This window comes from Zalophus californianus, chromosome X, assembly GCF_009762305.2.
Source record: "Zalophus californianus isolate mZalCal1 chromosome X, mZalCal1.pri.v2, whole genome shotgun sequence".
NCBI lineage: Eukaryota > Metazoa > Chordata > Mammalia > Carnivora > Otariidae > Zalophus > Zalophus californianus.
This window is the reverse complement of record NC_045612.1, coordinates 56,174,027-56,190,079: the sequence shown is the minus strand read 5'-3', so window position 1 is coordinate 56,190,079 and position 16,053 is coordinate 56,174,027. Positions and strand designations below refer to the sequence as shown.

General features: G+C 35.5%; 1 protein-coding gene across 2 annotated transcripts in view; it reads left to right on the top strand.

Annotated features, from left to right (window-relative positions):
* KLHL4 (kelch like family member 4) overlaps positions 1-9,164 on the top strand; it is a 150,714-nt gene extending 141,550 nt beyond the window's left edge. For both annotated transcript variants that reach the window (XM_027608380.2, XM_027608379.2), the window contains 2 exons: positions 6,053-6,224; positions 7,754-9,164. In XM_027608380.2, the coding sequence (XP_027464181.1) occupies positions 6,053-6,224; positions 7,754-7,813 (232 nt within the window). In that variant the 3' untranslated portion in view covers positions 7,814-9,164. The remainder of the gene's footprint in view (positions 1-6,052; positions 6,225-7,753) is intronic.
* The last annotated feature ends 6,889 nt before the right edge of the window (positions 9,165-16,053 follow it).

The window sequence follows — 16,053 nt, the reverse complement described above, 5'->3', positions numbered from 1 at the left end:
AGTCTATTTTAAATTGATACCAACTTAACTTCAATTGCATAAGAATATTCTAATCTTTACAGGTCTGCCCTCTTCCCTACTTTATGTTTTTGATATAACAAATTGTCTTTATATATTGTGTATGTATTAACATAGCTTTGTTTAAGATTTATTTATGTATTTGGGGGGGGTCATAAGGAGCGGAGGAGGGAGAGTATCTCAAGCAGACTCTCCACTGAGCATGTAGCCCAAAGCAGAGCTCAGTCCAACAACACTGAGATCATGACCTGAGCTAAAATCAAGAAACTGACTGAGCCACCCAGGCACCCCTCTACTAACATAGTTTTTAATTATTTTCATGCTTTTGTCTTTTAAGGCCTATACAAAAACAAACAATAGAGATATAAACTGAAATTAAAATAATAGTTTTCATATTTGTCCATGTTTTTACTTTTGCCAGAGAACTTTATATATTCATATGACTTTGAGTTACTGTTTAGTATTTTTTTTTTAATTACAACTTGAAGGACTAACTTTAGAATTTCTTTTTTTTTAAAGATTTTATTTATTTATTTGACAGAGAGAGACACAGCCAGATAGGGAACACAAGAAGGGGGAGCAGAAGAGGGAGAAGCAGGCTTCCTGCAGAGCAGGGAGTCCGATATGAGGCTCAATCCCAGGACCCTAGGATCACGACCTGAGCCGAAGGCAAACACTTAACGACTGAGCCACCCAGGCACCCCTAACTTTAGAATTTCTTATAGGGCAGATTTGCTTGTAATAAACTCCTTTACTTGTTTATCTGGGAATGTCTTAATATTTCCCTCTTTTTTGAAGGGCAATTTTGCCAGTTAGAGAATTCTCAGTTGACAGGATTTTTCTTTAAGCACTTTAAATGTATCTTCCTACTTCTTTCGGTTCTCTAATGAGAAATTTGTTCATACTCTTATTGAGGATCACTTGTGTGTCAAAAATGTTTTTCTCTTTCACGATTATCTCTTCGTTTTTGATGTTCAACAGTTTTATTATATCACCCCAGTGTGGGTCTGTTTAGATTTGTCCTACTTGAGGTTCACTTAGATTTTTGGATTTGTAGATTCATATTTACTTAGAATTTTGGAAGTTTTAACTCTTATTTCTTCAAATATTATTTCTTCCTCTTCCTCTTCTTCTAGGACTTCCAAAATGCCTATGTTGATCCACTTGATGATGTCTCATAAGTCCCTTAGACTCTGTTCACTTTTCTTTATTCTTTTTGCTCCCTAGACTTGATCATTTTAAATGACTTGTCTCAAGTTAACTTATTTTTTCTTCTGCCCATCTGAGTCACCTACTGAACCCTTCTAGTGATTTTTCAATTCAGTGATTTTATTTTTTCAGCTCCAGATTTTCTGTTTGGTTCTTCATAATTTATTTCCCTTTGTTATCGTCCTTGTTTTGTTCATTTATCATTTACTGATTTCTTTTAGTTTTCTTTTTGTTCCTAATCTTTTAGTTCCCTTTAGTCTGTTTTTCTTTTAGCTCTTTGAGCATATATAAAACAGTCATCTTAATGGCTTTATCTTGTAAGTAAGTCAGAAGCCTGTGTTTCTGTAGGGATGGTTTCTGGAGATTTCTTTGTTGTTGTTTTGTTTTGTTTTGTTTTTGAATGAAACCCACTTTCCTGTTCATTTGTATTCTTTGTGATCTTTTGTGGAAAACTGGGCATTTGAAATAACAGATACCTTTCCCAGTCTCTGAAGATAGGCTCCATTCATAGGGAAACCTCACTAATAAGCAGGTTATGTTCTGTGACTGGGATCAAGCCAGCATGAAGACTTGAGGCCTTTTCAGACCTTTCTTAGGTGTGTGTTTCCTGGGCCATTTTATGAGTGTGTGCTTTTGATTCTTTGTTGGGGCACCTGGGTGGCTGAGTGAGTTAAGCATCTAACTCTTGATTTCTGCTCAAGTCATGATCTTAGGATTGTGAAATCGAGCCCTGCATCGGGATCCACACTCAGCAGGAAGTCTGCTTGAGATTCTCTCTATCTCCCTCTGCCCCTACTTTCTCTCTCTCTCTCTCAAATAGATAAATAAATATTAAAAAATAAATGTCTTATTTTGTTTAAGAGTCTCAGCCATGATGCTTCTTAGGCCATAGTTCTTCTATTATAATCTTCAAGCAGTAATCTCTTGCTCCAGTTCTATATATATCTGTAATATCCCTATATCTTTCACAAGACATGTGTAGTACTACTTCCCATGGATTTTACTAGCCTGAGATCAGAGCTGTCACTTCTGACTGTGTGATATCTCAGTTATATGATTATATCTAGTAAATAAAAGGTCATGAAGTTTTGTTACTATGAAAACAACCTGAATTCACAAAAATTTCATCTTAATTAAAACTTAAATCATGTAAATATATAGACAGATATAATGCCTTAAGCCCTTATGACAGCAATTTTCTTGTAATAAATCCAAGTTAGTAAGAGATTTTTGTTATGGATGTTAGAATCCATGTTTTGTTTCACTACAGCTTTGAAGGCTTTTTGTTAGATCTTAATGGTATAACTTGTGTTGCATTTGCTTGGTTCCTTTTACCTAAATGTATAGGTCTACAAAACTAAGTTTGGTAAGGAAAAGGACACATTTCATAAGAAAAAATATCTAGAATACACAAAATATTTTAATTAAATAACCATCTTATAACCTCTTACTATGCCAACATTTCCCTGGCTTTACTTTATGAACACCTGACATTGTGGAATTGTACATTAATACCTGAAAGAGAAAGGAGTTGGGCTCTATTTTAGGACAACAGACTGTTCACTATAAAAATAACCTAACAATTTCTTAAAGTGTCAATACTATTTTAAATAGACATTTACACACACAACTAGAAAAACATAAACTCAGTTCATATTTTTTGATAAAATTCATAGTGCAAACTACAAAATTAAATATATACAAACATCCTAATAATTAAATGTTTAACCTTATTTACTGACATAATTACATTTCCAAATATACTGATTTTTTAAAAAATTCAGATACAGTTAAAAAATTTAATGGAGAGGCACCTGGGTGCCTCAGTCAATTGAAGATCTGCCTTCAGCTCAGGTGATGCTCCTGGAGTCCTGGGGTAGAGTCCCTCATCAGGCTCCCTGCTCAGCAGAGAACCTGCTTCTCCCCCTGCCCCTCACACCACTTGTGCTCTCTCTCAAATAAATAAATAAATCTTTAAAAAATTTAAGGGAAAAAAGCACTTCACATGTACTAAAAAATATATAGCATACTAGTTAAAAGTATTTTGTTTGAAGACACACAAATCTGAGTTCAAATCCCAATTTCACTATTTACAAGTTAGGTGACCTTGATCCAGTTATTTTACATCCACAAACACCAGTTTCCTCATGTGAAAAAAAAGGAATAATTACAGTGTCAATCCCATAGAGTACAATATAATAAATGATAATGAACTTAGTACATTGTCTTGTACCTGTTAAGTACTCAGCAGAAGTTAGTTGATGGTTGTTTTTGTTTGTATTATTTTTGTAATGATCATTATTGTTATTACTATTATTATCCCCTTATTGGCATTTTCTTTGAAAAGACCTTGGGAAAATGGTTAATGTTAAAATATAATTTTCAAAATATTATAATTATGACTTCATACAAATATAAAATTAACATGGGCCAAGGATTTTATGACTCATTAATTAATGAGGTAACCCATAAGATGTTAAAACTGGTTCAAAAGGGTCTTTGAAGAAAAGACATATAGACAATTAGGAATACTGAAAAAAATTATTAATAGGTGCAAAAGTAGTTAATAACCTATGGAGAGTAAAATTTAATCTTTGGTGGTCATTTCTACATGGTGGAAATTAATTCTATCTCCATTAGGCAAAATTCATTTGTACAAGAAAACAGTTTTCTACAACTTAACACCTACAGAATTGTAAAATAGTTCTATTAGTAGAAAGTCAATCAAAAGTTCACATTCTATGGAATCAGATAATCCTCATTTTTATGTCTGAGACAATTTTTCTGACTGTTTTCTACAACTAAAACAATGTTGGCCTACTCAGTACTTTAAGAATCTCATTCAATTATTTAAGGTGATAATTTAAATGTTTCTAAAATCATCACATAAACAAGTTGGTTGATTCAGGGATTACTATTTCTATAATGTTGATGAGAAAACTGAGGTAAAGTAGTCAAGCAAATTATTCCTAATTTCTCTAAGTGTAGGAATAAGTCCGTAGCTAATTCTCTTTACTTCAGCTCCATCTTGTTTCTACTAGAATATACATACTGTTATTCAAAGTAAGGAGAGACAGAAAAACAAAAACAAAAAGGGAGAGATATGATGTTATTTTAATTTTAAAGTGATATAGTGGCTAACTTTTTTTAAAATTTTATTTTATTTTGTTACATTAGTCACCATACAGTACATCATTAGTTTTTGATGTAGTGTTCCATGATTCATTGTTTTCATATAACACCCAGTGTTCCATTCAGTACGTGTCCTCCTTAATACCCATCACCGGGCTAACCCAGTCCCCCACCCCTCTAAAACCCTCAGTTTGTTTCTCAGAGTCCAAAGTCTCTCATGGTTCGTCTCCCCTTCTGATTCCCCCCCTTCATCCTTGCCTTCCTTCTCCTAATGCCCTCCATATTATTCCTTATGTTCCACAAATAAGTGCTTTTTCTTTAATAACTTCTCCTGTTTGTCTTTACAGATAATAACCTTATTGCCAATTATTTTCTTCAAAAGATTCAATGTTACCCAAATCTCTCTTGTTAATCAAACAATAGCAAGATAATATTAATATTAGACAGATCTTTGAGCATTAATTATTATGCACATACAGGAAAGTCAAGTTTAGATGCAAATTTGTAAGGAAATCCTTCTGTGAGCCCTGGTTCACCATTCATTTATGTATGTAGTCTGTTAGTTGAGGAGAGCATCAATTAGTAATAGCAAATGTGTTGAACATTTAGCTTAGCTAAATCATACAGTTATGGATTTTCTGGTTCTGGGTTTTATTATAACAGCAGAATTGAAGATGATACACTCCATGACAATCAACAATATGTATGGAACACTGAGGTTATTTTAATTCTTGTTGATTTCAGATATTATTAAAAATATTACTAGATGTGAGACCAAGTTCAAATGGAAGCTGAGATCAGATAATTTCGAATATATCTTAAGAGATGAAAACAGAAATAAAAGAGGTAATAGAAATATAAGAAAATTAGTAGAAGGTAATAAATAAAAAATTATTCTGTAAAATAAACTTTTTTCACTGGGTTTTACAAATAGGGCAATATAAAAGCAGAGAACATTTTCACGTATAATTATGTAAGTTTTCTTTCATTGCCCACCCCTTTCAGATTTTAGTATTTTTTTTTAAGGCTTCAAATTTTAGGAAAGAATTCCTGGAGAAGGTTTTATTACTTACTGAATTCTCTTTCATTTAGCTTACAGAAAAGGTTTAGGCATAAAGAGTTAACTTCAGATTAAAATGGGAAAAATTCCTCCTGTGAAGATAAATTGGAACACTCATGGGGAAAATGATAGGATAAAACTATGGTCATTCTAACTACAAATAATACTAAAACCAGGGTACTACATTCTACAAAACAAGAAGGCAATTATATTCAGATTTACTTGAAATGTGGGCTCTCACATGAACAAGATAAGGCATCTCACAAAAAACTTTTGATAAACAAAGAATAAGAGAAAAACAAAAGTTTTCCAACCAGCATACTAAAAGAGAGAGGGGACATTTTTCTCGTAATGATAAGATGCTAATATGTGAAATTTCCTCATAGAGAATCTAAGTACTAATCAAAGGATACATAGTACTTTGGAAAGGAAATACATTTTTGATATGCTTTGAGTGATGTCTTATGGTTGAAAAGAATTTTGTCATGTACTTATTTTGAACATTTAATAGACTAAACTTGCTATTTATAAGACGTTTTTAATTCCTTATATTGGGTAAGTATACATTTTATTAATGTCTTATTTTTAACATTATTGGACTTCATCTTTTAATTTTCTTCCTAAACTCTTAAGGTATGATCCAAAAAATGATTCATGGTCAACTGTAGCACCTCTGAGTGTTCCTCGAGATGCTGTTGCTGTATGTCCCCTTGGAGACAAACTCTATGTGGTTGGAGGATATGATGGACATACTTATTTGAACACTGTTGAGTCATATGATGCACAGAAAGATGAATGGAAAGAGGTACTGTCATTTAAAGTATTGAAATTAGTACATTTCAGGTTTTAATAAAAGTCTTTAATATATGTTTGGAATTAGGGCCTACCCAGAATCTTTTAGTGAAATTTGCAGTATTTGCTTTACCTATGCTATTGAGTACAGTTAGTTGATCTAATTTATCATTGGCAGGATCCATCAATACTTATATGAAAGAGAACAGAACATTCTCTTGGCTTTATGGACTCATTCCTTTCATAGAAAAGTGAATCCAATTTGATAATTCAAAAGCTTTACTCAAGTGAATCCAATTCAATAATTTGGAAGACTTATCTGGCCAACTTTCTAAGTATGTATTATGACTTGAGAACCAAAGTGCAATGTCCTTATCAACAAATATCTGTGCCTTCTTATTGGTTGTTGACAGGGAAAATTTTTTTCAGTCCCCTTTTATAGAGATTGTATAAACTACAACAGTCTTAATTCTTAATCAGTCATTCAAGGAATTTAGTGAACAATGAGAGACTGGATTAAACCCTCTCAAGAATGCTGGGTATCTAACAGAAGAAATTCTAAGGAGAGTACAAGAAGGACATCTTGGGGATGCTAAAGGCAAACTTGATGCTTTTGACATTTTTTTCTAGTGATAACACTGGATTTATTAAAAAAATATCTAATGGTGTTCTGTTAATTAAATGGCGGCTTAATAAAAAAATAATAAAGTATGATTAACTCCTCATCATTTCCACAAACAGGCAAACATTTTTATTTTGTATTTAACTTCACCTTCCCTTATACTGACTTCATGCTGTTCTATGTTCTACACAGTAAGCTGGTTACTGTTCTCAATAAATATGTATTAATATAATGACAGCTGACAATGGCTTTCTATCTCCTCCAACAATTTGATTTGTTAAGACCCTTAGAAACACTCAAATTCTGCCATGTAGGTAGCTCCTTATTTTATCAGTGTTTAGAACCAACTAGGAATGGAAGAAAAAAAAATAGCAAACAGGAGTTGTTAAGTCAAATACAATAATCAAAATGTTTCCTAAGCTTGTGGAATTTACTTTTCTGAAAATTGCAGACCAGTAGCTTAAAGGACTTAGATTCTATTCCTGGATTTTCACTGTTTCATTGTGTGACCTTGGAAAGAGTGAAAGAGAACTAACAAATAATGGAATTATAACCACTATCTGCCAAATTATTTTTATTCATTATCTCACTTAACCCTAACAAAAACCTCGAAGGATTTCAAGCTAATAATTTTAGCTGTAATTTTTATTAGCTGTAATTTTTCAAATGAGAAAATTATCGACCAAAATCACCTGCTTCTCAGACTCAGCTCTACATCATTTAAATAATATATTCTTTCCACCACACTGGACAGTTATCTGGGCTGCAATTTCCATCTTTATACCAGGTGAAGGTTGGACCAGAATAGCTAAGGACTTGTTCAACTCCAACATGGTTTATATATATATATATTATGCTGAAGACAAAGTTCATTAAGACAGAATTTCTTTCCTTACTTTTTTCTTTTTTTTCTCTGTTAGGAAGTTCCTGTCAACATTGGAAGAGCTGGTGCATGTGTTGTGGTGGTGAAGCTGCCATAAAGCTATCTTTATCAATAGGAGTGAAACTGGTCATTTCACAAAATGGATTTGGAAGAAGAGAAGAAATGTGTTATTTCCTTCAATTAGTAATCAAACATGAACATTATTGTGTCATTTTAATATGTAGTTATAATTTCTCTCATTTGTGAAGTTAAAGCAAGTTTTCAAACATGAATTACATATAGGTGTTAAATGTATGTGTTGTTGCAGCTGATAATATAAGTGGAAATCCAATAGTCTAGGTTTAGCCTCATTACTAAAATTTTTAAGGGAAATCAATAGTGACCAAGGTATGAAAGGTTGTAAAAGCATTGGTAATTTTTAAGTTAAGAATAGGAGAAGAACATTTTCTATTTCAAAACACAAAAGGTACTCTATTTTCTGAAATACAATATAAAAGAAAACATCTAAAGCTTAAAATATGAAGTCTGATTTTTCAGTAAGACATCATTCTCTTATTCAAAAATATACCAAATAGCTAAATAATACCTCATTTTAACAATAGGAAGGCTATTACTGGGTTAGGGCTAAAAAAATAACTGATTTACATAATATTTTATGCTGATCACAGTATATTAAAATTTTCACAGACTTACTCTTTTACAGTACCATCTTACAAAGCACACATACAAATTTAGTATTTTTAACGTATTGTCTTACTAAATTTGTTACCAGTAAAATATTGTAATTTCATATACAATCTATATAATAAAATAGTAAATATTTATCATATTGATAAAATGTGACCTCAGCTTTAGAGTGTCAAGGCCTCGCTTGTATAGAAAATAGTATTCTCAGACATTTCTTTGAACTCTATAAACAACTATCATTAAGTTAAAGAATTTTTCAAAAACAAAACAATTTTCAAAGAACAGGAAAATTGAGAAGATGTTCTACAATATTAACACATGGGAAGACCAAACTGTTCAATATTCATGGTTAGTTCTGTAATTATATTTTATGCAGCAATACATGTTTCTGTTAATATTATATTCATCCAGAAGAAAATGTTAAGGATATATGCGCTACAAAAAACTTAAAAAAAAATAGCTGGCTGGGTAGTATTTTACCTTTAAATCCCTACTTCCATTTATCCCATTATAAAAATATTTAAGAGAAAATATTGAAAAAAACTTCTATATGAAAGTAACTTTTCAAGTAAACATGTGATTTTAGGATTTATGCAATGTTCTTTTTAAAAGGCTTTGTGTTGTAGTATATGAAACCAACAAATAAAACCCAGAGAGATGCTTGTAATATGTACTACTACCTTTTAAGTTTTAAAAAAGAGCAACATACGTTGTACAAAAATATCTGTATTTTGACAAAATGAATTTAAATAAAATCTATTTGCTCTGGTTATAGTGTTAAGTGGTTATTATGTTATGTGCAGCTTAAATTTTGTTTTTATATTTATTGTCCCAATAGCTAAAATATTTAAACACAAAAATAAAATTTCCCTCCTTTGTTTCTTATCACTGCCACTGTCTTTAATTATAAATAGAGGTCTATAGTCATCTTCAGTTCTAAGGGTGTAGAGATGGAGACATAGAAATGCTGTAAAAAATAAATACACACACAGCTCTATTGAATTGTTAAATTCATCTTATTCAAATCCATGTAGGCGTAGTCTTATGTAACTTTTACCCCTAGAGCAAAGTCTGGCCTGTCAAGTTAAATTGGAGGATGGGTCAATGGAAAAGAAAGAACAAAGAACCTATCAGACTGATCACAACCCAGTTTGACAATGCTCCAGTCACTGCTAGATGGCACCAATAGGGAGATTGTGTCCAGAGTCATGCCTGGTCAAGTAAGCAGAGATTGAAGAGTATTTTCTTGATGGTCTATTTGGGCTTACTTCACTTAAATCAGATATTGACTAGTAATATATATAGACTAATAATATCTTTCTATATATCTATATCTATATATATCTCCATATATCACCCAGGGCTACTGCTGAATAGCTGTATTTGAAAATTGTGTTTAGGCCACTATGGCTTAGCTGGATTGCCAAAGTTTAAGTAAATCTGAGCATTTAGAATGGAGATAATACAGAGGCTCAGGGCAATAAAACATAACTGTGTTTGCCTCAGTCAAACCAAGTTGGGAAAATGAGTTATATGTGTAAGCCCCTTGTTACTATATTGTAGTGGAGATGACCTATGAGGCTGGTTTAAGCTAACAAGGATAAGAAATGGAGTTATTTTATATATTCTCTCAACTAGTGGAAGGGCTGATGCATTCAGACACTGTATTCATATTGGAAAGACAATGATAGTTTTTGATTTTTCTGTAATGACTACAACCTTGCTTAGGATCTCCCACTCTGCAGCACTCAGCCTGTATGATGACTTTCCAGACAACACCATCAACTACTTTACCTGTATTTCCATAGGGCATGCAGGAAACATCTAAATTCCTTCTATACCACACAGGAGCTTAAGGAGACTAGGGCACTAAACTTGGTTCCTTCCTCTGCTTATGTCATTCTTTAACTTGACTCACATGTGTTTGCTGACCCATTTTGATATGGAGGGAACACTGAAAGGAGGTTGCTGCCTAGAGTCCCAAATAAAGACTAGAACAAAAATTCCTCTGATTTCAGATTTGCTCTTAAGCTCTCTAATAAGACTTCTAGCCTGAAATCTTGGTCCAGGAAAAGAAAGACCATAAAACATATGTTTCCTTACCTGTGATCATTCTGTCCTTTTTCTCTTACCACAGTCATCTAAGGCAGAGGGAGAAATTTTTCAAGTTACTTTTCCTCTTTGCAATGGACTTCTTTTACATAATATTCCTTTTCCTGGATACAGTAAGCCCCAACCTGAATGATGGAAAGAATATGTTCTCTCTTGTCTGTGGAAGATACCACATGAACTTCCTATTACACCAACCTGGCTTTCTATATGTCAAAGGAAACTTTTAAAAAGTTTTTATATTTTTTTCCCTCTTTTGACAATACTCATTTTTCAAGATTGTTGCCTGCTACAGATTAGGGGAAAATCCTATTTTACATGCTAAAAGTTTAATATTGACATCTTTTTTTTTTTTTGCATTCCTGTTACAATTCTAACACACACATATGCACAGAACATAAACAATGAAGGAAGTGGGCATATCTAACAAAATATGGAGAATCTCATACATGCGTAAATGTTAAAAGGTAAAAGCACATTACTATCTTCAAAATTAGTATCCCAGTGTCATATTTATTAAAAACCTGTATCTTAGACTATAATGATATATATATATATATATATATATATATATATATATATATATATATATATACACTCAAATCACCCCAGTGCCTGCCTACTCTGGTGGCCTCAGGCAGCTCACACAGCCCCAGGCAACTTTTACAGGAGGATTGCTGTGGGATCCCACAAACTAAGGTCCTGCTCACCTCCTTACTTGCAAATTCCAGCAACCCCAGGAGGATGCCCTGCCACCAGGCTCCCTGAGGGCTCCCAGGAACACAGGCCCCCAACTCACCCTAGTGCCTACTGGCTCTGGCAGCCCCAAATGCTGATCTTGGCACAAAGTTTTTGGTAAATATATATATATAAAGTTAGGGCTAAGTTTATGAAATCTTTACCAAATCCAGTTCTATATAATTTAGATTATATTCCAAGTGGTGGAGAACAGGATTTGGTTGCCTCTCTTCTAATATGGACAGCTGAATTTGCCAAGTTAACATTTCATCTAAAGTCATGGAGACCCTCATACAAACATCCCAGAGCCATATGCTAAATTTAGTATCTGAGTGATTAAATAATCTTATCTGGATCATAACTAATTAAACCTTACCAGATTTGGAATACATAGAGGTTCTGGCCATCAGAGAACAGCTAGTCTTATTTTAAAATATGTCTAAAAAGACAAAATCAGAAAGAGATCTTTGAGAAAAGTGGTATCAGCAAAATGGTGGCATAGGAATTTCTATGGCTTGTCTGTCCCCCCACCCCCAGCATCAATTTGAACAACTATCCATCCATGAAAATATCTTCACAAGAGCAAAGATGCCAGTGATCATGGCACCTGGGTAAAGCCCAGAAATAACAAAGGACGTATTGAAGTGGGTATGAAAGATAGATTCACACTACCTTATGAGCGCTCCCCCAAGCCCAGGAGTTCCAGCATTGAGAGACAACTTCCCCATGGGACAAGGAGAATGGAGTGAGCATCCAATTTACCACAAATCCAAGAGTGGACCCACCCCAGCACCAGGCCAACTCCTACAGCTCTCAGTTGCTCCCCACAGGCTCTTGCAAACACAGGCCACCCATTACCCTCACACTTTTTGGCTCCAGCTTCTGCAGGCAGTTCCAGCAGCTCCGAATGGTGTCTTTGGCACCAGGGTCCCAGGGGGCTCCAGTGAACACAGTCCCAACTTACCTCAGTGGCTGCCTACTCTGGTGGCCTCAGGCAGCTCACACAGCCCCAGGCAACTTTCATAGGAGGACTGCTGTGGGATCCCACAAACTGAGTTCCTGCTCACCTCCTTACTTGCTAATTCCAGCAACCCCAGGAGGATCCCTTGGCTCAGGCTCCCTGAGGGCTCCTAGGAACACAGGCCCGCATCTCACCTTAGTGCCTACTGGCTCTGGCAGCCCCAAATGCTGTCCTTGGCACAAAGTTCTTGGTGAGTTCCCATGAACCCAGTCCCAGGATCACTTCAGCATCTGCTTATTCCAGTGTCCCAAAGCAATTCCTATGACAAGGCTTCCAGTAGGCTACCACAAGTCCAGGTCTCTGGCTCACCCTGGTTCCTGTCTACAGCAGCCACAAGTATCTCCCATGACTCCAGGTAGCTTATACTGCAGGACTTTCAATAGGCTCTTGGTAACCCAGGCTCCTGTTGCACCCAGGTCTCTGACAGCTCTGGTGGACTTTGGTAGCTCCTGTGACACCCAGGTCCCAGTGGGCTTCCAGGGACCCAGATCCCCAGCTCAACCCAGTACCTGCCAGCTCTGGTGAATTCAAGAAACTCCTGATGCACCAGGTTGTCTCAATGGCACTTGGATCCCAGCAGGACCCCACAAATCTAGGCCCCCAGATCATCCTGGCACCTGCTGACACCAGTGGCCCCATGTAACTCCCATGGACCCATGTGGTTTTTATAGCACCAGGCTTCCAGCAGGCTCCCATGAAGCCAAGCCCTCATCTCACACTGGTACCTTTCAGCTTCAGCAGCCCCAGGCAACTCCTTGATTCTAGGTGACTTCCTGGACTCCAGGTTCTCAGAGGGCACCTGCAAACTCAAGCTTCTGTCCCATGAGGAAACCAGCCAGCTCCAGCAGTCCCAGGTGGCCAGTGGATCCAAGTGATTCTGCACTCCCATCATCTTCCTCAGTTCTAGGCTCCAAGAGCGCTCCTGTGAATTGAGGCCCCCAGTTAACTCTGTTGCTTGCTGGCTTCCATGATCTCAGGCAGCCTCAGAGGCTCCAGGATCCAGCCCACCAAACACTAGATTCCTGACAGGCTCCCATAAACATAGGCTTCTAGCTTACCTCAGCACCAACTGGCTCCTGTGACCTTGGGAAGCTCCTGTGGCAATAGGCTCCTAACAGGCTCCAGAGGTTCCCAGAACATTTCAGCGCTGGCTAACTCCTGCTGCCCTGGATGGCTCCTGTGGCTTCAGGCTCCCAATCAATACCTGCAACCCAGGCTCTGGGGGGCACCTGTAAACCCAGAGATTTAGAAGAGCTCAGTACCAAAATGACTACCCTCTCCCAGGCTTTCAACCTATTCCAACACCAAGGTCCCCAAGGTTTCCAGCAAGGATGGAACACTCCCGATTTCATTTACTGAGGCCAGCATTACCCTGAAACAAAATCCAGGTAAGAACATAAAAAAGGAAATATATAAGCCAATATTCCTGATGAATATATATGTGAAATAGCCAGAGTTCAAAAATATATGAGGCAAATATTGACAGAATTGAGGGGAGAAATACACTGTTGAATAATAGTAAGAGACCTTAATACCTCACTTTCAACAATGGATAGAACAACCAGACAGAAGATCAATTATTACATAGAGGATTTGAAAAATGTTATAGACCAGTTGGACCTAACGGATATATACAGAACATTCCAACCAACAAGAGCAGGATACACATGTTTTATCAAGTGCTCATGGAACATTCTCCAGGATAGACCAAATTTTAAGTCATAAAACAAGTATTAGTAAGTTGAACAAAACTTAACATCATATAATCTTTTCCTAGCATAATGAAATGAAACTAAAAATCAATGACAGAATGAAAAGTAGAAATTTAACAAATATCTGGAAGTTAAGCAATACACTCAATCAATGAGTTCAAGAAAAAATCAGAAAAATATATTGTGACAAATGAAAATGAAAACACAATATACCAAAACTTATGGGATACAGAGAAAGCAGTGATATGAAAGAAATTAATAGCTATAAATTATTACATTTAAAAATGAGAGAAAGAGACATCAACTATACTTCAAATTAAAAAGCAGCATAGTAGACAAGAAAACAATTTTTTAAATTTTTATTTATTTATTTATTTTTAAAGATTTTATTTATTTTTTTTTGCCAGAGAGAGACACAGTAAGAGAAGGAATACAAGCGGGGGGAGTGGGAGAGGGAGAAGCAGGCTTCCCGTGGAGCAAGGAGCCCGATGCAGGGCTCAATCCCAAGACCCTGGGATCATGACCTGAGCCGAAGGCAGACGCTTAACGACTGAGCCACCCAGCTGCCCCTAAAGCTTTTATTTAAATTCCAGTTAGTTAACACGCGGTGTAATATCAGTTTCAGGTGTACAATATATTGATTCAACCCTTCTCTACAATACCCAGTGCTCATCACAAGTGCACTCCTTCAGCCCCACCACCTATTTAATCCAAGCACCCACCCCTCTCTCCTTTGCTATCAGTTTGTTCTTTATAGTTGAGTCTGTTTTGTGATTTGCCTCCCTCTTTGTTTTTTTCCCTTTGCTCTTTTTTTCCTTAAATTCCACATATGAGTAAAATCATATGGTATTGATCTTTCTCTGACTAACTTATTTTGCTTAACCTAATACTCTGTAGCTATACCCATGTCCTTACAAATGGCAAGATTTCATTCTTTTCCATGACTGAGTAATCTATATATATGGATATATATGTATACATATATATTATGTATACCATATACCACATACCACATCTCCATTATCCATTCATTAGTTGATGGACATTAAGGCCCTTTCCATAATTTAGCTATTGTAGATAATATTGCTCTAAATATCAGGGTACATGCATTCCTTTGAATTAGTATCTTTGTATTCTTTGGGTAAATACCTAGTAGTGCAATTGTTGGATAGCAGGGTAGATGGATTTTTAACTTTTTAAGGAACATACATAATGTTTACCAGTTGGCACGCCCACCAACAGTACAAGAAAATGCCCCTTTCTTCACATTCTTACCAACACCCATTGTTTCTTGTGTTGTTGAGTTTAGCCATACTGAGAGGTGTGAGGTAATATCTCATTGTAGTTTTGATTTCCATTTCCCTGATGGTAAGTGATGATGAACATCATTTCATGTGCCTGTTGGCCATCTGTACATCTTCTTTGGAAAAATGTCTATTCATATCTTCTGACCATTTTTTAAAATTTGATTATTAATGTTTTGGGTGTTGAGTTTTATAGGTTCTTTATATATTTTGGATATTAACCATTTATCAGATATGTCATTTGCAAATATCTTCTCCCATTCCATAGGCTGCCTTTTAGTTTTGTTGATTGTGTCCGTTGCTGTATAGAAACTTTTCATTTTGATGAAATCCCAATAGTTTATTTTTGCTTTTGCTTCCCTTGTTAACAGAGAAATATGTAGAAAAAATCTTGCTATGGCATTTATCAAAGCAGTTACTGCCTGTGTTCTCCTCTAGGATTTTTATGGTTTCAGATCTCAAATTTAGGTCTCCAATCCATTTTGAACTTACTTTTGTGTACAGTGTCAGAAAGTGCTCCAGTTTCATTCTTTTGCATGTTGCTGTCCGGTTTTCCCAACACCATTTGCCGAGGAGACATTCTTTTTTCCCATTGGTATTCTTTCGTGCTATATCAAAGATTAATTAACCATTTAATTGTAGGTTCATTTCTGTTTTTTCTATTCTGTTCTATTGGACTAGGTGTCTATATTTGTGCCAGTATCATACTGTTTTGATGACTACAGCTTTGTGATATAACTTGGAGTCAAGAATTGGGATACCTCCA